The sequence below is a fragment of the Plodia interpunctella genome, chromosome 15 (genome assembly GCF_027563975.2).
Source record: "Plodia interpunctella isolate USDA-ARS_2022_Savannah chromosome 15, ilPloInte3.2, whole genome shotgun sequence".
NCBI lineage: Eukaryota > Metazoa > Arthropoda > Insecta > Lepidoptera > Pyralidae > Plodia > Plodia interpunctella.
The window spans coordinates 7,599,756-7,622,910 of record NC_071308.1 but is presented as its reverse complement, the minus strand read 5'-3'; the positions used below and the strand labels follow the sequence as shown (position 1 = coordinate 7,622,910).

At 37.2% G+C, this 23,155-nt stretch overlaps 1 protein-coding gene across 3 annotated transcripts in view; it reads right to left on the bottom strand.

Moving 5' to 3' along the window:
* The window catches only part of LOC128675990 (furin-like protease 2), a 242,316-nt gene that overhangs the window by 8,431 nt on the left and 210,730 nt on the right, over positions 1-23,155 (bottom strand). For all 3 annotated transcript variants that reach the window (XM_053755869.2, XM_053755870.1, XM_053755871.1), the window contains exons 3-11: positions 22,167-22,271; positions 9,629-9,799; positions 9,365-9,499; positions 8,291-8,598; positions 6,346-8,142; positions 5,855-6,088; positions 3,407-3,565; positions 2,589-2,728; positions 1,724-1,979 (exon numbers count right to left, since the gene is read on the bottom strand). In XM_053755869.2, the coding sequence (XP_053611844.1) occupies positions 1,724-1,979; positions 2,589-2,728; positions 3,407-3,565; positions 5,855-6,088; positions 6,346-8,142; positions 8,291-8,598; positions 9,365-9,499; positions 9,629-9,799; positions 22,167-22,271 (3,305 nt within the window). The remainder of the gene's footprint in view (positions 1-1,723; positions 1,980-2,588; positions 2,729-3,406; positions 3,566-5,854; positions 6,089-6,345; positions 8,143-8,290; positions 8,599-9,364; positions 9,500-9,628; positions 9,800-22,166; positions 22,272-23,155) is intronic.

Sequence of the window (23,155 nt, the reverse complement as noted above, 5' to 3'; positions counted from 1 at the left end):
TCATTATTATTCTCATTCTAAGAGTTGTACCAGTATTCTATTTCATATGTCCAATTCCACCTAAACTTTTCTTTAAATAAATTTTATATTTATTAGTATATGTACTTGTCAAGTGTCAGATAATTAAATTGGTAGTACTCGTATACATTTATAAAACTTGTATTTAGTTTTATTAATTACTATCTTATTAATTGCTTAACTACAAAAGGTATTAACCGCCCACGTACCTTTGGTGCCGTGGTAAATACAGTTTTGCTTTTTACTAAGTTATTCTTCTTTCCTATCGACTGTTATTGCTAACACTGACAGAATTTATTCAAGTCACATAAAAGCATGTGACATGACTTCAATATGTAATAAATTGGAATATCTAATAACTCTAAGCTGATAGACGCAATTTGTAAACGCATTTTAGTTGTACCGCTAAAAGTCTTGTAGACCCAAGTAATAAATGTATTGCCTTACGAGCCATTTTCGTAAATCTTTTACTTGACGAGGTCTGAGAGTGTCCTCGACTACACAATGGGGTTGCGACCCTGTCTGTTAGGCATCCTTACGAGGGCCGTTAAGGCCCATAAGTCTTGAAGGGCCAAAAGAACCTTTTTCGGAATTTTCTCACCGTTTATAACCGGTGAAGAATTCACTTTCAACGAAATAGTCTTAGTAAAAAGATAAAGTGTCACTTCGGTATATTTAATACTAGCAACCCAAGTTTTGCACGGAAACAATATTATGGATTTTATATACCTAAAAACTTTCCTTTCGAATCACTCCATCTATTTAAAAAATCCTCATCAATACCCGTTGCGTTATTATATAAATCTAAGCATACATAGGGACAGATAGACAGCAAGAAGCTAGTTTGTTTTATACGTATGTAACAATAATGATTTATTCGATAAATCTTTTTCAGGCTAATGTAATAACATGAGTTTACCGAATAAAATGTAGCATATATTATTAGGCTGGAGTAAATACATTACAGAAATAAAAATGCCAAGGGAATGGTAACATTGTGAAGAAAAATTTCCACGATATTTTCCAACGCGTATGTCCAAACCTGTTGGGAACATAAATGTATTATATAAATATCTAAAATAGAAACGTGGAATAGTAAACTTAAGTATTGTTCGTTTAAATGAAATCATATAAAACATTTTCGAACTAAATTATAAAGAAATTACGAGCACAAACAAAAAATTTTATCGGAAATCAAATATTTTAACGAATAAAGATATTCGATTGATTAAATTAATGAATAAAATTATTTATAGCATAAATATGATACTAAATACAGTATTGGTAGAGGTTACGATTAAATAATGACAGGTTGTTAGCCCATCACCTGTGGGAATAATGTCCAATTAATAGTCCTTGACAGACTTTCACAATCTACTCGACTTATTAATATCTTTTTAAATTACCTTGGCCTTGTAATTAATATCCTATTGGCTATTTGGCTGACTCGGCTCTGAATTCTATAAAACTTAGTAAAAAATAAACTAAAAAACTTATTCTTTTCGAGTCGTTATGTCTATTTACGAGCTTCCCCGTGTGATGTATACTTCTATACATAACTTCTATACATCCGGCGTGACCTGGGCAACAATCTACGCGGTTGCTCTAGTCGATAACGCAGATTGGCCGATCCTTTCACCACACTATAGCTATTAAAAGCAAAATGCTCTTCTCAGGGCCAAACCAACAGAAAAGATCTTCTCACCTGTCAAGTCTCAATGGGCGTGAGCAGGCCGTGCAACTAAACTGCCCGGGGCCCGAACAAGCCCTGCAAGTTGCATCGCAGCCCTTGCACGCAGCAGTCGTTGCGTCATAGTACTGAGAGCCAAGGCACTCCATGCACAGTCCCCCGTCGAGCATGAAGCGCGGGGGACACGATTTGCAGTGCAAGGGACCTGAGCCGTCACACTCTTGACAGTAGTGGTGACAGTGACGACAACCACCAACGCTTTGGTAGAAGCCTGCAACAAGAAACATTTGTAAACAAACTGTGTAACATTGTAACTTAAATTTAGCACAAAGAATATACTTCGAAGTACTTAGTTTCTCTAGCCGCTGGCGGGTGATCTGGAAGCCTGAAATACAGGTTACCGCTAGTATGGGCTCCAACATAACTAGGTACTTAGTAATATTGTTTGTTGTGGAAAAATACGCTTTGACTTTTCAATTTTTTAAATTTCAAACCGCGTTTGTTTATTAATACCTTCGTCTTTTAGCTTTTTAAGTATGAAGAAAGTCTTTGAAGAAGATAATGTTCTGGATAAGGATCTGGGACAAGGCGATAAAGCGACACAGCCTTATCAGCTATCAGGAAACAATAGCATTCCCAAGAAAGGTCGACATCAGGCAAGCGGCCTGTTGCTAAATCACAGCCGAATGCCCAAAATTTTAAGGGTTATGTCATTGTATTATTTTTTACAAAGTTATTTATAAACAACATAAAACGTTAACTCTATGTTCGATACCGCTACATAACTCTACTGTACTGTCTCGTGTTACTCGGCTATTAACATGATATGATCTGTCACTGGTTCTCATTAGAAAGTAGATTGAATTGATAATTATTTTACCTTGAGGGCACTCCGGGTGGCACTCCCCAGCCGCCATCCTCCAGCCTTGGGGACAGGTCGCGCACTGGTCCCGCCGCGGCCCAATGCACGTGCGGCACGATATATAGCATTTTGCACATAGACCACGGTCTGCGTAGAACCTGTCACAAACAAACAACAATTAGTATTTTTTACTTACTGAATAAGAAATTTGAATGGAAATAGAAACATTTTTTTTTTTCAAAAATGTCATTTTTATTTTGTCGTCCGGGAAATCTTGTACGTCATTCCCGTGCAGTAAACCGTTGAAGAGGTCCCTCGTTGGGTAAAATATCATATAACTGAACCTGGTTGCACCACAGTCATGCTTATCATAATACTGTGTTGTCATTGAAATCGAAGCGACTAGCTCGATATTACAAAGATTTTATTACAGACAGACAAACATCGGGACAGGTCAAACTAAATGAAAGCTTTACCCACCCTTTAAACATAGAATGAAAAGTTTCTCATGGTCTCTCACCTATATTCTCAATATAATATCACAAGGCCTCGCAAGTACTGAACTTCTTCTTTTCCAGTCGAAATAGCAAACAAATTATACCAGTACGTAGCCACATAAATTGGCTTGTTATTGCCCTCATTCAAGTCAGGAGGAGAGACAGTTTGGGCAAGACAGCAGATAAGTCATGAGTTGAGACTCCAGAGTCACACAGAGCATTAGTCCAGAAGCCCCACTTAACTCTGTTTTCTCGGCTGTACTGTACTGTAAGTACTGAACTGAATAAAGACACAACTGACTCAAATTGCAATATATATAGTTTCTCGTGGTTTCTCACCCATCAGCGCAAGCGGTTCTGCAAGCGCCGGATTGCAGGAGCAGGCTGCCCGCACACGCGGTGCAGTTCAGCCTGGAAACGCAATCGGCGCATCCGTGCATGCAGCGAACGCATTTTCCACCTTCAGCGTAGTAACCTCTCCCGCATTCCGTCACGCAGCTAGACAAACAACATTGAAATCAGTACATAGTATAAATCAAAAAGTCGCTTTCCGCTGTCTGTTCCTATGTATGCTTAGATTTTGATGCCGGTTTTTTTTATAAGTAGTGTGACATCTAAGTTTTACCCGGCACACAACGCTAGTTAATTATAAAGCTGTAATAATTTTAATAATTATTTAAACAAGCATAGGACAGAGAAAGATGGCGGAAAGAAGCTGATATGATGATGATAAATAATTTAAAACTGTATATTCTAAGAAGAAAGAAAGTAACACACACATTTTGCTTCTTCTATCCCGCAGATTGTAGAAATAAATCAAGAGAAAGGAATAAAATGGCGGTTTTTTCTTATAGGTAATGGAGTAAAACCCTATTATTATTTCTGAATCCAAGTTCGACCAATAAGCTCACTATCTAAACAAAAAGTCGTGATATTGACCACCTCTATAGGTCATCATGCTGGACTGCTACACTCGAAGTCCCGGATTCGATCACCGGTCTGATCAAAATGGAAACAAATCTGTTTCAGATTGACCTGCGCCTTCGATATTTATCTATATATGTTATAATATATAGTATCGTTGAGTTAGAATCCCATAACACAAGACTCAAATTTTCAGGCTAACTCAATCTGTGTGACTGATTAGTCCATACAAATTTATACGTTAACCTACATAAATCTTTATGCAGCGGTAATAGCAACTAATATGACGTGCCGACGACTTTATTGAAATCCAGTGTGTACTTGATTAATTCCATCGATCCCATGTGACCGAGTTAGCTAGGCCTGGATACGTCAAGCTGTCGTCGTAGAGGTTGCATTGTGAATAACCCCGACTACCGCGAAACTGATTTAACTCTGTTAATGATGCAAAAGCTTTGGCACGCCATGGGTTAACTATCTAACAGTTAGTAATTTGTAGCTTTGAGATATACTATATAATTTAAAATTTAACGTGAAAAGTGTCTAATTTCTTAACAAATGCTTGACTGAGAACGTAAGGAAAAATTAATAGCAGCCTTCCTTAGCCGATGACCTACATTAATATTTCTCACTCGTTACATTTAAGTAGATAAAACTGACTATTATCTAAAAACTATACGTAAATGGATAAGTTTAAAGATCCATGTCTATTTATATATTAATATTAAAACGAAACGGTGGTGCTATAATAGTTAATACGTATTTGTATATAGTAAGTAACAACTAAATACCGTGTGCTCCGAAGCTTTGGAGCTGAGGAAGAAACCAGGAAAATTCTAATAGAGATAAAGTATAAACACAAAAAATAATTCAATTAAATTTTACACAGATACATATTAGTCATTTAGGATTACTCCTGAAGGTCTAATGATTATGTTACCATCAACATTGCATTTTGGACATATGCCTCCCCCTTCTCCTTTACGACTCCCAGTCTCTATCCTCCTCTCAGTAATAATAGAGAAAAAACACGACGAATTCGTGGGCGGCAGTTATTATTTAAGTATTATAAGTAAAATGGAAAAGATTAATAACTGCTCAAATTAGATCTGTAAGAAATTTTCAATTACAAACCGAGACTTATAATATTTTCAATAGAAAGCAATATAAAGTAATCTAATTGCTTAGTCAGTATTCCGCACGGAGTTTCTTTGTATGGGAAGAAAATAGTATTTTTCCCGGAAGAAAACCGACGCTTAATTGTAGATTTACCTTCTCGAGCCATTTCGAGAATACGAAAGGAGATTGTTGTTAGCACAGATTTATAATAGGTTAGATACCAAATGCGAATATATATTCTGTCTGTTTATGCGGTAAATAAATTTTCATTCCTTCGACAATATGACCGAGCGTTTCACTTTTATTATAATAAACACAAATAAGTAGAAATCGTGATTGATTTTATTAATTTCTAGCTGTTTACCCGCAACTTCGTCAGCGTAGAATAGTTTTTTGAAAGACAAAGTAAATTTGAACGGGTTTCTTTAACTATATGTATACCAAATTTCTTCAAAATCGGTCCAGCTATTTAGCCGAGTAAGCGGAACAGACAGCCAGACTTTCGTATTCATAATATTAGTATGGTATAACTAAAGTGAAGCCCAAAATTACTTTAGTTAAACCTCGCCATCCTTGGTTGGCCCGGCTGACCTAATAGCTCCAAATACATATGACATAAGATTCTGTTAACATGGTATCTTCTACGGTGTTGCTACTATTATTATCCTTCACCGAGCCTTTCTTCGTCGAGTCGACCATTCTAATTGCAACATAATATATATTTATTTTCTTAATAACCCTTACCTATAATCCTGCAGTAAATCAGGCGACGGACAAGTGAGACAATGTCCAACGTCCTCCCCGTAGCAAGACTCGCAGGCGTTGTGACAACGGCGACACCTCTGACCGTCCAGGAACTCCCCGATGGTGCAGCGGTCGGAGCCCTGGCGGACGCACCTGCCCTTCTTGTTCACCTCCCAACCCGGATCGCAGCTGAGGCAGAAACCGCTCGTGCATGTGGTACAGCCCACCGGACACCTTGTCAAAGAATCATTTAGGTTAATTTATCAGAATTGAATTTAAACATATAAAAAATTGTATGCCAATAAATTTGATTATTCAAACTACAAAAATAAAAACAATAAAGTAAAAATATGTAGCATTTGGGATTCTAGGTTTCTTAGTGTTTCATGAATAAGCTAATAATAAAAAGTTTAGAGAATTTAATATTCTTTGAGGGGGTAAAAATCAAATTAAACAGAATTTTCTTAATAATAAATGAAATTGTTACTTACTTCATACACTCTTTCCTCTTCTTATCAGCGTAATAAGTTGCAGGGCAAGACGTGAGACAGCGTCCTTCTAACAAGTAACTTGACGGGTGACAAGTCACGCATTGCGCCTCTCCCGGTCCTGAGCACGTAATACAGGAATTGTGACATTTTGCACACATGTAGTCTTCAGTTTCATAATAAGATGGCGGGCAAGACGCCGCACACGTCCCGTCGTGCAATACCAAATGATGCTCGCACGAAGTACACGCATCAGCTCGATCCGAACAAGTTGCACAATGGGCAGCGCATGGACGACAAACTGACGACTCACTGTCCTCCCAATAACCGTCAGGACATTGCTGCAAGCACACAGCTAAATCGGCTACCAATAAATGTGCAGGCGCACAAGTCAAACAAGAGTCTTGACCAGGCCCAACGCAAGTTTCACAAGACTCATGGCACGGCCAACATACAGCACCCTGATTGGCGAAACTCCTCGGAGGGCATCTCGATACGCAAGCGTCATCTAGTCTATAATGTTTACAGGCAATACATTGAGTCGGTCCTTTTCCATAGCATCCTTGAAAATCGCATTCCGGATCACATTCGTGTATGACGCGCTTGTCATTACTATCAGCGAGGACATTCTCCCCATGCGGAGAAGGGACATTATGTCCATCGAGGTTGGCTACCGCTTTCTCTGGGTTCGACCCGGCGGCAAACAAAGCGGGAAAGTTCTGGTAATTAGCAAACGCGTCACCGTTGTAAAAAGGGTCACCAAGAGTTTCGTACCCGTCCGCTGCGGTCGGGAAAGCAAACGGCGGGGCGACCGCTGATGGTCTCTTTGTTCGTAACCTCACTGGGTCTATTGACGTACCGTAGAATATTAATTGCCATTTTTTAAGTATTCCTGGTTGGTTGACATGTCTGTTTCCGCCGTTTACAATTTCAAGTTTCCATCTACCTTCAGCATGCTCACCCCAGAAATGTACGCTAAGGAATGGCCAGTCGTCAAAGTTGGAGCTGACAACGTCACGGGGTCTTTCGAAGAGCAACGTCGATACTGTTCCCATGGGTGATGTAAGGAGTATCCGCAAATTACCCCGAGGGAAGAACCTTAACGATATCTTGCATTGAACATGTTCTAAATATCGTACTTCATTTACAGTTCCGCTACAACCATTAACATCCATATGTGTTGTGAGTGTATATCCAAACGACGAGTCAATTTGTTTGTCCTCGTTTATTTCTTGCGACTTACAAATATGTTGAGGTGGGACTGATACCCATTGCTCTGCTAAACTCACCATTTCTGCAGCGTCCATTAAACCGTAACCAAATTTATGACTGACTTTTCTTTTTACTCCATTAACTATCCAACCGTTTTCTTTCTCCAAAGGTGATGGTCGCGACGTAAGTACTACTAGGTATTGCATATCTCTCCATGTCAGATCAGGGTTGGCTTCTAAGGCTAAAGCACAGATTCCAGCTGCTAAAGGCGCAGAAGCAGAGGTTCCAGTATGTTCGACTGTGCAAATATGGTCTGGTCGCAATCTCCCATCCATATCGACTGTTGCTACACTCTTATCATGTCCAGGGGTACCTGAACTGTAAGTCGTGGCTAAAGTAGACGAACATTCTTCTAAATACCAAGGTTTATATCCTCCTTGTGTAGCACTAGATATGGATAGAGTAAATATGCTGTTTGTGTAGCCATCACAGTTACAAGAGTCAGTATGTCTGCCACCATTTCCTGAAGCCCAAACAAATATTGAGCCTTTGCCGTTGCGTCCACTTGTTACTCCGTAGATAAATGCCCTACAAAATAAAAAAGTAATTAACATACAAGTCACATAACATAAGTTTGCTCGTATATGCGTCAAATACGTTATTATCGCCAATCAAAAATATGCATGCAAATGTCAATAATAAATTATAGGGTTTTACTTGATGATATTACACTCACCTCCGAGCCAACGGTCCTGGTCCGTCAACCGTCTTGCCATCATCTTCAGGACCCCAGGAGGCACTATAAATATCAATATGGTCAGGATTTAATCCTAAAGCTCTAGCTTCAACTGCATCATTAACCACACCGTCCAACATCCTGACTCCACCAATACTGGCATTGTATGCAACTCCAACACCACAATACTGGTTATAGGCGACTGCTGCAACTTCACCGGCACATCGCGTACCATGTTTATTGTCACCGTTGTCTTGGGGCATAGGATCATCATCATTTCCATTGATATCTGTCGACGCATTTGGGTCCTGGGAAAAAAACAACACATCGAATAAGATTTCCCAACATTTTGAGATATTCAAATTGAAAATTAAACTAATTTCTTTAGTATGTACATTCTAATATGAAACAAAGGGGAAAACGCAGTTTCTCATAAAATCTCACTTTATTTAAACTTTACTTTAAATAAAATCTGACACCAGCGTTTAGCAATTATACACTCGATAAGTCTCGGTATGTAATATTTCTTTATTAATTCATAGTGAGTAGTTTAATGTTCCTTATCGATTAAACGAAGCCATAGGACACAATATCCGGGCAGTCTGTCTACATTGAGCTCTATATACCGACCAAAGGATTATCAGATATGGTAATAGGTTCGTAATAATCCCTAACTAGGCATCCTGCAGAGATATTGTCAATAAACTAACCAGATGGTCCATTTAGCTGCTTCTGAGTTTGTTCAGTATTAGAATTGTCTCATTTGAGATTGTGTAATTGCAAATTGATATTGATACATTTGCCGTAGAATTGCTGTACTTACTAAATGATCTATGAGAAAAAGAATCAAACTGAATTTAGCAATCTAACAGAATATTCCTTTAGGAATAAGAACTCGTATTGATTTAAGTAGTTTTGTTTATTAGAAATTGTAGTTTTAAAAAATACTTCTTTCTGTTATCTAGCAATAGGAGGGAAAATCGAAAAGGAGCATAAAAGATTTCTCAGCGGTCAAGTGTCGAAGAGTACATAACATAATGGAATCGATTGTAATTCAAGTTAATATATACTCACATAATTCTGCGCCAAATCTGGATGGTTGGTCTGTATTCCGTCGTCGAGAATCGAAACTACGACTCCTTTCCCTGTGTAGCCTTTCTGCCAGGCCGGCACCACGTTCATGTCCAACCCATCTTTGGCTCCACCATTCTGTCCACAAGATAATTGGTTATTATGGAAATCAAGGGTCAACTAACTTAAAAGCTGTGCTTGTAGTCCCATTTCACAATCCACCATTATTGCTAGTGCATAGTGCATAACCTTGCAAGTAGGACTTACCAAATACCACTCCTCTTTATATAAAGGGTCTGGGAAGAATATTGGCGCTGCCAAAGCTCTGTGTTGCGTCCGATGAGGCCTCCTTGAGATCTGAGAGAACAGGCCACCGTCGAAATGGTTGTAGTCTCGTTTGACCCTCCGCCGCTCGCGCTGTTGTTGTACCCATCGGACCTGATGACAAATTGATTTTATAATACTTCCCATCACATGGGCCGCATGTCTATTTGGGCACTGCTTAGTAGTTTAAGAAAAACACATACTGTTGTTGTACCCATCGGACCTGATGACAAATTGATTTTATAATACTTCCCATCACATGGGCCGCATGTCTATTTAGGCATTGCTTAGTAGTTTAAGAAAAACACATACTTTTTAGAAAGCATTAAGCTCAGCAAGCCGAAATAATAATATCCAAAAAGATCTGTCTTCGTGACCTGAATGCGATCGCGTTAAGAGACTATTAAGTACTAAAAGGCTTTTTCCGAAGAACTACAGGTCATTATTATCAGAAGCTGGCCTGAAGCCAAGCGATAGAGGCCCGAACAGAATGTCGCCGTCAATTAGTGTAATCCTCTTTAGCTGAATGCGGTCGTTGGAAAAATAATTATTTCACTGGCTCTTTAGTATATCGAACGTGTTAGGAATCTGTAGTAGAAATAACGAAATACTGTGTACACTTTGGTAGACATAAAGACAGAAGAACATGACTATGAATCTGATAAGGCATAGCGACACGGCGGAATGCGACAATATCAAACGTAGGTATGTCTTTACGTGTTGTCGCCGTGACGTTTCATAGACATGCGATCTTTGACATTGCGTCGTGCCGCTCTCAGCCGCTCAACAAGGACACTGGATATATATATATATTCAGTGGAATATTATTTTAGAACTTTTAACACGACGGGTTCACAATAACTAGTTGTTCGCCGCGAACTTAGACTTCGCGAACACAAGAAATTTTGACAAAATTGTGAATATTTCAAAAACGACTGAACTGATTTTGTTGCCCCACGAACTTAAAAATATATTGGCATATCCTACATACCTTTTAAATTTCATCAAAATCGGACCAACGATTCGCGTTACAAATATACCTAAATACATACATAAGACAACCCCCCACAATAACTTGTTTCGTATATAAAAAGAAAATATTGTACGCGGAACATATTTTGTATTATGTAATTATAATTAACCATCTCTTTGCGAAGGAAACTAATTACGACATATCCCAGCATGAAGTTATATTTCTGTCTCAACACAAACTTTGTACTTACAGCTAAATGATTTACTAACAAAACTTTGTCTGACTAAAGTCAGGCTACGGGACGAAACAGTACATTATATCTCTAGTATAATAAAGAGTACTATAGCTGGGTCAAGCACAAAAATTCTTCATATTGTTATATTCACCGTAAATGTAACGAATATAACGGATTATTAACCTTTAGAAAAAAGCGCAAATAAAAACCAGCCTTAAGTTTAAGTACAGATACACAATCTCGTTTTTATCTTTACTAGCGGCTCGTCCGGCTTCGCTCGGGTAAAAACATAATAAATTATACACCTAAACCACCCTCAGGTACCACACTATCTATTAGTGAAAACCGCATGATAATCCGTGCAGTAGTTTTTGAATTTATCGCAAACAGACAGACGGTATATTTTTTATTTCGCTCCTAGATAAGCAGAAGGTCCATTAGACGTCACTTCAAGATTATAAATGCGGGCTGACTTGATGGCTGCTTCCGATGAAGCTATCGAAATAGCTCGTTTCTGGCAAGAATATATTTAGCATTCAATTCAATGGAGTAGAAGAAGAAGAGGAAGAAGAAAAATGGGACACGAAATCACAATGCTCAGAAGGCCCCTTACAGACGCGAGACTGTGTTTAGAACCAGCAATTTCACAGTCAGGCACCCGCAGTAGCTGCTGTATTAGCATAAGAAAAGCTGCATTTTTATTGCTTTTTAGGGTTCCGTAACTATACTTGGTGGACGGATATGAACTTCTTCACACAGCAAAGTCTACAAGCAGCATAGACCGATCGTAGTGTAAGGTAGTAGTCAAAAGAATCCCAGCTACTGGTCACGTCACGTCACTCGAAGCCATAAGGATAACTATAATGATGATTATGTCCTCAGAAGATAAAACGAAACCCTTATAGGATCATTTGTTGTTGTATATCTTTTAACAAGCCCATCTATCAAAAGCCGTTTAGGAAATGCTTACAGGAAACAAGTTGAAAATATCAAATACTCGGTACGCGGTCTCTTTGAACTGTGAAAAAATAAGTCAACACGATCTTTATTTTATTTTTTATACGATCACAACCATGACCATTTATATCGCATATATTGCGATTATACAGGACGATCAAAACTTCCTGTTGAATAACTGAATTAGCAATATAGCAAGAACCATTAGCATGAAAGTATACATCTGAAAACCGTAAATATGTATGTACATAAAAAAGCTAATTTTACGGAACCCTCGCCTCGGTGCCAACTCACACTCGACCGGCTTTTTAAATGTCAAGTTTTTAAAGGACGCAAATTGGATGCTGTTCTTGTGATTTTATTACACAAATAGTTAAGACGGGCGGTTTACTATATTCAAGAAAACAAGGAAAGTTCACGTAGCACTAGGAAAATACAATCCATTGAAAACCTTTCCTTTTGAGAAATCACGTCACATAATTTCACCAATTTTCAATTATCTCACGAGTGGGAAGATTGAATAATGTATTTTTGGCAAAATAAAAGTTATAATAAAATAAGTCAAAGAGGAAGTTTAGGATATACATACACGGAAAATATGGATGGAAATATGTTGACAGCAGTCGATGAGTTAAAACAATTAGAACGCTGTGTGTCTCAAGACATAAGTGTAATGGTTAAGACGCCCGCCTGTGGATCGAAAGGTCTCAGGTTCGATTCCTACTCGTGCCACATGAGTTTGCATACCAGTTTGACTCATGTATAGTAGTTTTCATAGATCACCACCACTTGCTTCCAGAGAAGGAAAACACCGTGAGGAAACTTGCACACTGGTTGATTATTATTGACTTGTGTGTGAATTGGAGATGGCAATGGCAAACCACTCCATTCATAATGCCAAGAAAGTTGTTGTGTGTGTTTCATTCCACGATCCTCAGCCATGAGGAATACAACTATGAAGAGTGTCTCAAGAATATAATATAATGTGGTGTACTCACTCCTGTGACTCGCACGAACTAACAAAATCAATTTTGTTTTTTCATGAATAATTTATTTTGGTTTCATATGTTAACAAAACATTACGAGTATAAGTCAAACAAATACAAATTATCAGGCAACTATCGAAGAATTTTCTGGAAATTGTGTTTCCTATTTACACTTCCCGTTTTTAATGGAGAGCGGACAAAGTCATCTCGCAAACACACAATTAACACAAGCGGGGGAAAAATTCAACTATTTTTAATTCGCCAGTCTTGGCTGTATGTACTCTAATTTCATTAGCAACTGTGGCAAGTAAAAATGTCAGAGCAGGCGTGGTGGCGTAGCTAGAGGGTTTTACATGTTATGCCTTAGGCGTGTGATTCCGCCCTAAAATTGGACCACTTAATATTCTCCCGTGAATGTCAAAAGAAGCGATTAAGGGACACATAGCCGAGATAATATTTGTTATTATTTTCGGAATTGTTGTTATACTTTTACCTATTAAAGTGCCTTTAAAAACATAAGCATGAACATGTCTATTAAGTATTTTGCATGGAAACAAACGTTTGGTTGGCAATAATAAAATTCAGGCAGCAATTCTTGTTCTGCAAACAATCATGAACGATTCAAAAGCAGCGCAGTTCAATTTAGGAACTTGAAATAAATCACACTAGTATTAAAAACTTCCTCGATGGTACGAATTTTCGATGCAGATTAGTTTAGGTTCTGAGCAGGATCGCATTAATAGATGATGGTAAGCCCCCACCTCACCAAAATAAGAACTTAAAAATAGATAGCTGATCAAGGTCCAAAAGAGCCCCTTGAGCTTGAACCCGTTGCACGCCACCGCATCGTCTTTGGGTAGCTACACCAGTGAGTAGAACAGAGGCGGTGGAATGGGGAGGGGGGAGAGGTCACACGTATTTTATCGAAGTAGTCACACCGCATATAAACAACCAAGAAACAAGTGACCACTCTTTGTCTCACAGCTCTGTGTAATTTAATGAAAAAAACCAACACATTCATTCTACACACTTTTCCGTGACGCTTGTAAAAGAAATTAGACAGCGGGACGTATGAAAAGCATAGTCCTATTTGCTCCGAGAAATTTTAAAATATTTTGTCGTGTTATTTAGGTACTCGTTTTGTATGAGAAAATATCTCCTTCAGGGATCTCTTATACCATTACTTTTGCGGCGAAGAAAGTCGTTCATTCAAATTATGTTTTCATCAATTGAATTATGGGAAACAACGAGAAAGAGAGCGCTCTGAGAAAACAGCATTTGTTTGTTGATAAGAGCGTTCCGTCGACGTATAACTATGTTATAAATACAGATGAAAATATTCGGTTGACGCGGACGAAAGTCGGGTTTTGTTTACAAATAGCTGGCAGGTCGCAAAATTTGGAATGTTAGATATAGAAGTGCCAAAGACGCGTCATTTTGTCGCCGCTGAACATGATGTTGAATAGGAAGGAATTTATAGGACCTTAGCATACTCACATAATTATATATAGTTTTAAGGCAAAACAAAACTTTTAAGACGAGATGAAGTAATGATGATATTTTTCCCGTGTACTGCTACCCCGTACCCGCTACTTGCAGTCAAGGTTTCAGAACTCGGCTAAATCTAGATATCATATAACTCTATACTTGGGGTTAGAGCATGGGTTACTTACGCGCACCGGTGAATAACGAAGGTGCACCCAGTTAGGTATTTGTTTTTTTATCTCTAGCACACATAATGCTAAAAGGAGATAGAAATACATTTTCCAGGACGATATAGTCTCGAGGAGGAACACTCAGTCAAATTCAGAGCTGCCACGACTTGTACGCAGTCGATTGTTATATATTTCACTATCAACAGCTATTATGAATCAGATGGCACTTCTATTAGGCTAATATTCATAATTCAGCGGTGCAGGCATTGTTTTCAGAGGGCCCGTTCAGCTGAGCAAGCAGCAGATGCCGGCTGTACCAAACATTGTTATCTCCGTCTTGGGACGAGCAAAAAATACGTGGTGCCAACATACAGAATGAGGTTTAATAAAGCTCCTTTGTGCTTATACACCGCGGTAATAGGGTCCTAAACTAATAAACCGGGGTCGGTTGCGGTCACAAGACGCAACGAACGGCTTTAAACAGATTTGCGATGGAAAAAATGGCTTGCTCATATGTACAGTTGACCCTTGTCCGTGTTGTGGGACCCAATTTGGGATGGCAAATAAATTTATCCAGTTAAAACTGTCACTGGTAAATTAGTATATTCAGAACCATTTTTTAATATTACATACATATTAAAATGAAGAGTCGCGTCTGTCGCCAGCACTTAAAGCGATGAAGCGATGAGCGAAACGAGCGAAACTAAAAACTACTGGACGGATTTTTGTGAGGTTTTCATCAATAGAGTGTGATTCCTGAGGAAGTTTTATAATGTAAGATTTTCAATCTTGACCTGACAGGGGATGGAACTTGATACGTCCATTGTAGAAGTCCGTGATGACCATAAGACTACAGAGGTCGTCATTTTGTTATGAATAGGGGTAGAAGAAGAGGCGGAAGAGCTCATCAGCATTAGAAAGGGGAGGGCGGGGATCGGCTACGCCTGGGAGTTTTATTAGCCCATGTCCGGCGGTCCACGTCACCCCTCTCGCCCCAGCCCAGCCTGTTACTACACAAAGATACCAAACTGTCATGGTACGTTAACAACGCAAACTTTGCACACAATCAATTCAAACTTGGAAGAGGGTAGACAAGACTAAACTGACCATTGTCCGTCCACGATATTTTTGTAAATATATGAATAGAGATTGTGATGAATTACGTAACAGAATTTCAATAAAAGAAGATGGGTTGATGACTGGGTAAAGAGTAAATTGTCTTCAAATATTAAACTTTAATTTATCAATTTTACTCATTACTTGGATTTATTATTTCTCATCAATGTACTAGTATATTAGGAATGCTTTTTGACACCGGAAAACATTGTCGTACAAAAAATTTGATTTGCTTTATTAGATATTGGGATCAAAGAAGATAAAAAGGAGCCAAGAAGTGGTGGCTTTAAGTCATCAAAGAGAATACAAGTAGCGTGCTGTGCGTGCCAATGTTCTCTCAATTAAGGATGCGTAAAGTGATGGAGAAATAGTAGGAAAAAATGAGATGAAAGAAGAAAATATATGCAGTTTATTTTAACCCAAAAGAATAAAAATATTAAGGCCAACTTATTTTACTATTTAATTGAGAGCGTGTAACATTAAATACATTTTTGTTTCAAGTAGGTACACAACGGAATAGATCCAAATGCCAAATATTTCCCGGAAACGGATATAGGAGGGCGCTCGGTTCCAAATTCGAATACAAAAATAATCCACAGTCACGCCTGGATCGCTTTCGCAAAACGACTTCTTGTCAAATACATTTGTAATGGAAAAATAATGTCTTCGAACTCAATCAAAACATACTTATTTGTTTCCAAGTACATTTGAGGAGGAACAAACAGATGACAGGTATACCGTATTTTATTTAAGTCCCTACTAATACTATACATAAATGCAAAAATTTGCATGTAAGTGACTACTACTAGACGAATTTCGTTGTTTGGTACTTGGGTAGAATATAACCTGATATTGATATTGCCTTCTCATTTATATAACATGAATTGTTGAGATTTCTAGAATATTCACAGTTATATGTTTTCTCATATTTCCATTCCTATCTAGACGATTTCATTTTGTAAGGTTTCGTCTGTGACTAAAGTAATTCGCACTCTATCAAACGGTTATGTAATAACAAATTTTCCCGAGAATGGCTCTTAATATCCTTTTCAAGACGATATGGCCTCGCCTATTTGGTAACGTCTTGTTATTAGTAAATAATATGTTTGCCTCACAATCTGGTCGAATTGTACCTACACGTTGTTAAGTCTAATAAAATACGCGAGAGTGAATGACACGATTCACCGTGAACCTTAAAACAATGGGATAGAGTACAATATTGCAGTGATCTTTGTCTCGGTGGTTGATCGTATCATTTTATTTTCATTCTTCGTGATGATGTTATTGTTATGACGCAGTCGCTCAGTTACGGGACGTTCAACAATTCGAGTAAAAGTCTTTATTGTAACGTGTTATGATTTCATTTGGAGCGGAATGTTCAAACTGCATGACATTATGGTGTGTTTACTGTACTTTTTGATTTTCGCCTCATTTTGCAAGCAATGGGGCGGCCTAACGCTTAGTACTAGAACTTGTATTTTGTATCATAAATGTGCGTGTATCCACATTTGTATCGCGAATTATTTTATTCGGAAATACTATTTGCTGGATTACATACACATTATTACATCATCTCTTTTCTCTTTCTGTCTTTTGTCCGATTTTATTCACGTCGCTTAAAGTCATCCGCGCCTAATGGCAAGTAGCCGTATACAACACACTAGTGAACTTAGACTGTCAACCAGTGTGCAGGTTTCCTCACGATGGTTTCCTTCGCCAGAACCAAGTGGAAGTATATGACGACAACTAATCTAGTTAAATTTAAAGTTGTCCGAAGAACAAAGTACTTAAACAAAAAGTAATTTATGCTTTCCTTGATTTAAATAAATAAATTTTATATAATTCATGCAGTTCTAGCACTGTTTGGTGCTGAAAAGAGATATTATCACCGCTACATATGTCAGTGCAAAGGGTACTTCTCGTGTGTTGAATTTAACTTTGGAACCGCAGCAGTAACGAGATTACTGCACATGGATGTTCAAATTGCAATATTAACTTGTACATAATGTTCAAAATTGGGCATCACGCTGTGACCAAAGATACTGTACTGTATTGTACTGGATAACATTGAATTCTTTAATAACGACTGGTAATGAATACCGGAAAAATGTTCGCCGAACTTGGCGATTTCGATGTACATTACTGGTTTTTTCTTGTGGTGATGAAAATATGCAATGTAAGTTCAATCGCGTCAGCACATAAAAATAAATTAAGTATTAACTTTGTACTTAGTTGCCTCATAGTACAACAAAAAGAAAAAAACTGTTGCCTATTTGTAACTTTTATATTTACACGGTTATGTTGTGTACATAAATAAATAAATGGTAATGCTTCCGACATAGAAATGTCGTTTGTATGTTTCTCGTGAGAATTTGTTGTGTAAATGTGTAATTCCGCAATATGTAGCGGGATTTGGTTCGAATCACCTGCACTTAACTACTGGCTTCTATGCAAATTATTGTTGCGAAAGTTTAATACTACTAAAAGTTAACGTACAGTGAACAGCACATAAACCTAACCGAATTTATTTGAGAAGACTCTGGTTCGTTTTCCGAATTTTGATTTATACTACTACCAAATTATAAATACGAAAACGAGTTGTTACTTGTTTTAATGTCAGCTACACACTATCGCAGAACTCATGACAGATGTCGACGCGAATTCGTGAATTTTGCGTAATTTGTAAATAAAAAATTACCGCAATGAAAAACCAGGTTGACAAACCAAAAACCAAAAAAAAAGGCTGGTTAGGCTTAACCAGCCTTTTTTTTGGCTTAGTTTTTTTTTGAACGACTTGACCTTTAACCATTTCCGTCCTTGGGGAGCGGCCATGATTAATTGAACGAATGATTTATCGCAACACTGAGGCTCCTTGGACGCACAGTGGGATGTTTATATCACTTACTCTGATAATGCGTACTTTAGCTGTCCGAGTGAACGAGACAGATTTACTGAAACTTTTCTTGCAGTAATTCTTAGAATGCTTTTAATATACAACTATATGTACCTTTATTCTTTCGCGGGTCTACTAGAACAAAATTTTACTTGTGAATTTTATATTTACACTGTTGTGTTCTTCGGCCTTCCTGTATCTTCTTTTGCCCCTAATTTGATATAATAGTATAAATATCTAAAAAAATACATCTTAACACTATAATGCCAAGCTTTAGTTGTAGTCCTACCAAAAGTTTGACAACGACATATTAGTCCGGGAGCTTAAAACAAATGTAATTGTTCATGCGTGTAACGCTACTTATTCTAGACGGCTAGCTCTGTCCGGGACGTTTGAATATCCTGACCTTTTGTCCTTTTTGATGGACCTTTCCGCTGTTGGAGTGAAACTAGGCCCTTGATTCATTGAGCGTATAATCCATTGTGACAGATTCGATTAATGTAACAAATAATACCAATGATAATATTTACAATAGCCATATCTTATGTTTAATAAACAAACGTATCCTATATATTTAGACCTCTTATAGATATGTCTTATAGTTCCTAGTATATCGATCAAATAGTATTTCACTATCTGGACACAAACGATATATAATTATTACCACTGTTACAACTAATAATACTATACTATTGACAAAAGGCGAACTTCTTTTGAGGAAGCCATACAAAGGCTCAATGAACTATCGTGTCTTTTTGTACCAATATATATTGATACTGATATACCCGAACATTCTAAATTAGGCTAGCCACAGACTTGTGGGGACATGCCTATTTTTTTACAGTTGAGATTTTGACCACTGCTATGTATTGCATAATTGGTATTATTACTATTATGGCTCGGTCTAGCATATAATTGGTATGAATCATAGATCAACAAAATGAAAAAAAAACCCAGGTGTGAATCGAAAAATTGGCCAATAAGCGGTATTATGAACATATAAGTTGAGCTTCGATTGCAATAGCACCTGGAATAACCTAAATGATCTGTGTATCTATACACTTTTCACTTAAGATGGGCACTAAGAAGTCACAGCTATTCGAATCCGTGCTGTAAGAACCAGAATTTGCTGCTAGCCTTATGTGTACAACTACCCTCAGCCAGTCTAGCACATCAAAGGGAGCCATAATGCGATGGAACTAAGTAATAAGTTTTTGATGTGTTATCTGTATATGCGATAAGTTTTATCTGTGAGGACAAAGCTGTAACGAATGCTCCCCCATCGTTTGTACTGATTCACAGAACTTTTTTATGTTAGACAGTTCTCTGTTAGATCTATTAGCTTTGAAACGGAAAAAGTATGCAGGATTTATTTTCTTCAGTCGAAATGTTACATTCCAAATAAAGCGCATTACAATTTCCTAACTTATTTCATTAAGTACATAATTTCCTCGACTGTCATTCCATTTTATCACACAAGTGTGATACAGAATTTCAAACACAAATGTTTAATATATTTTATTTAAAATTTCGTCTTTGAACATTGTTCACCCACAGATCTCATCCAGGTATTTCTCATCATATAGGTTATATTTCCGTGGGTTATGTCTTCGACCCATCTTCTCCCATTTTCCCGCGTTTCCAGAGCCATGTCTCGATCTCTCTTCCACAACCTTCTGACTCCATCTCACTCTAACCTTACGACATAATAAAGCTATCAAAATGTAGGCTGACTAAATCTTTAATAGACTTAAATTTATCATAGTTATAAATGACTTTGGAAAGTTAATGAAACCAACCGTAGCCGACATCGATCAACTTTATTATAATGGATTAATCTACTACATTCATATTGACATCGGTTGCCCTTCTGGCCAACAGATTAAAGTTGACGTTAATCCATTGAGGGTCATAGAAGGGTCACCGTCAGAAAATTGGCCATTTTTTGTAAACTGTTTTCATTTCATAAAAAAGCTTTTGATTACACAGGACAACAAAAAAATAAAGCTTAAAATAAGATAATTTAATGACACATCATCTTATTTTAGCTTTCTTTTCATTTGATTTCTCTATATTTATAAGAGTTATTTTGCAAGACACTTCAGTTTTTGAGATAGTTGTGATAGATAGATAGTTTTTAAATAGATTTCGTTATTAGTTCATAGTTTTTTTTTAATTTTATTCTCATCCGTTTATGTAACTAATTTTATGAAATAAATTATATCATATTGCCATTTTTCAATTTGTAATCTCGTTTCTTTATGTAAACGGTGTCAGGTTTTTTGAAGAATACGAAAAATTATTAGATGTCTCATAACTTTTGGTCAGAAACACAACAATGTACATGCAGTTTAAGGAGAAAGTGGCTTAAGAGCGTTCTCCTGTCATGTACTATTTATAAACAATGGTAAGAGACAAGGAAAAATTTGATGAAGGAGAGAGAAAGAAAACACATAATAAAATAATAATACAGAATCTATACTAAGATTAAACAAAAAAAATCTGTATTTTTGTCTGTCACGCTTTCACGGCTAAACCTCAGGTTTTGGTGCAATATGGAATTAAATAGATATAGTTAATAACCTGAGCTCAAACATGAGGTATCGCGGGCGAATCTGCAGGCAATAGATAGTAACTAATTCTATCATAAATAAGGCCACTAAAACTAAACAACTAACTAAAACAACAAAAAATATATCATATTTATTTCTTTTTCTTGTAGTTAAGTACACTCCAATGCCTCTTGTGTCCTCTGTGTTTCTGCTGGAACAAATTTCTATAGAAACAATTTACTACTTATTTCTATAGAAATACTTTATACTTAGTTTCCTATTCGTAAGTTCAAAACAACATTTAAACTGTTATGTTTTGTATATAAATAAATAAACAAAATCTTGAATCTCGTGCACTTGCTTTACGTAAAAAAAAAGCACTCAACACAACGCAATACATAATAACATATTGCTAAATTGTTTGTGCGTTTATTAAATATTCACATAGGTGAATACGCCACGGGATTTATGTGTGTGACGAGGTGTGTCGCAAATGGCTTACGGACTAATATAGCAAGAAATACAGGGACAATCAACTTGAGTAATAACAACGTTTTTTCAGCAGTCCCCTGGGATATTAAGATCCAGACAGGAAATATTACACCAACGACAATATTGGGATAAACGAATAAAAAGGGTGCCGCCCCATTGCTTAGCATTTCCGATTTTGGGGCAGCACTTTAGGGAATATATAACGAAATATGGGTTAGATAAAGCGTTCTCTTAAATGACATATTATATACAAGATAAATAGTCGCCATCATTTACGAGTATATGGAGGTAAAAGGCATTTTTGACAAAACTACTTCCATCCCATGTCTACAATGTGTTCGTTATAAGACTGCCAATGATAAAAAAGAAAACGCACAATCGAAATAGCAATACCTGTAGTGCTATCGACGTATTCAACTTACCAAAAAACAGGAAGTGAAATGATTAATATTATATTTCTTTCGGAATTCTACGGTGCCCATTTAAAGTGATTTAAATTCAACGAATAGATTAATTATTCAATTTCGCATCCAATTCTAATTTCGTTGACGATATTCTGTTGTTTATTATTATTATTATATTACACACGCTTTGGTGGAGAACGGCCTATGTTAACCCTTACCTGAGGCTCCTCATTTAGCTTCCGATGGTGCTCGTGGCTGGGCTCTATCGACCGCTTTCTTACTTCGTGATGTGATAATAAATAGTAGTGTTTCAGAGAACCAATCTGCAACAACAGAAATACACATATTTGAAAATCTAATATAAGAATACACAGCACATCATATTTGGTAACAATTATATCGAATTAGAAACATCTAGTTACATTTTGGCTATACGTTGTGAATTTTTAAAACAGTAGAGCTCAATTAAACACGTAGAGAACAGACAATAACAAAAGTACGTTTTAAGAATAACAGCTATTGTAAGCTTTTAATGTTCCAGTTCATTTACCCTGCCAGTAATATAGTGCGCAATAAAGTTCGCCGCGTCAAAAATGACCCCCGCTGAAACTTTTAACACTGAAAAACCGATTACGTAGTCTCGCGTCCCATTTTTCACGCGGCTCAGGAATTTATCTGAGAACCGTAAGAGTCCGAAATATAACCGGATTTAATTTTGCGGCTCGCGTGCTCCGAACAGCATGGGAGAATGCAAGATAAAACCAAAGACATGCCTTAAAATATCGCGAAGAAAATATTCTAAGGTAGCCAGTGACAAATTTTTGACAAGCTTTTGCGCGTGGCAAGTCAAATAGAAACAGTCTAAATCTAGTGGAGTAGTTGCTGTCTAGTATACAGTAGTTACTCCACTATCTAGCTAGTCTTTCTATATCAATTATATTGTGTATCGTTAAAAAAAATTCAGCTAGCTATTTTCTCAATTCACACTGGACACAAAATTCTTATCTGGTTTTATGGAATTACTAACACTGATCCCGGTACTAGATTTCAGAGGATCATCGAGTTTTACCTTCAAAGCCTACAGCTAATGCTGTTGCTATAGCCTCTGTGAGTTATTCAGTTCGAGACATTGTTAAAAAAACGTATGTATGTATTATTTTAAGAGCAATATATTTCATTACATCACAATTACGATTAAAATAAAACA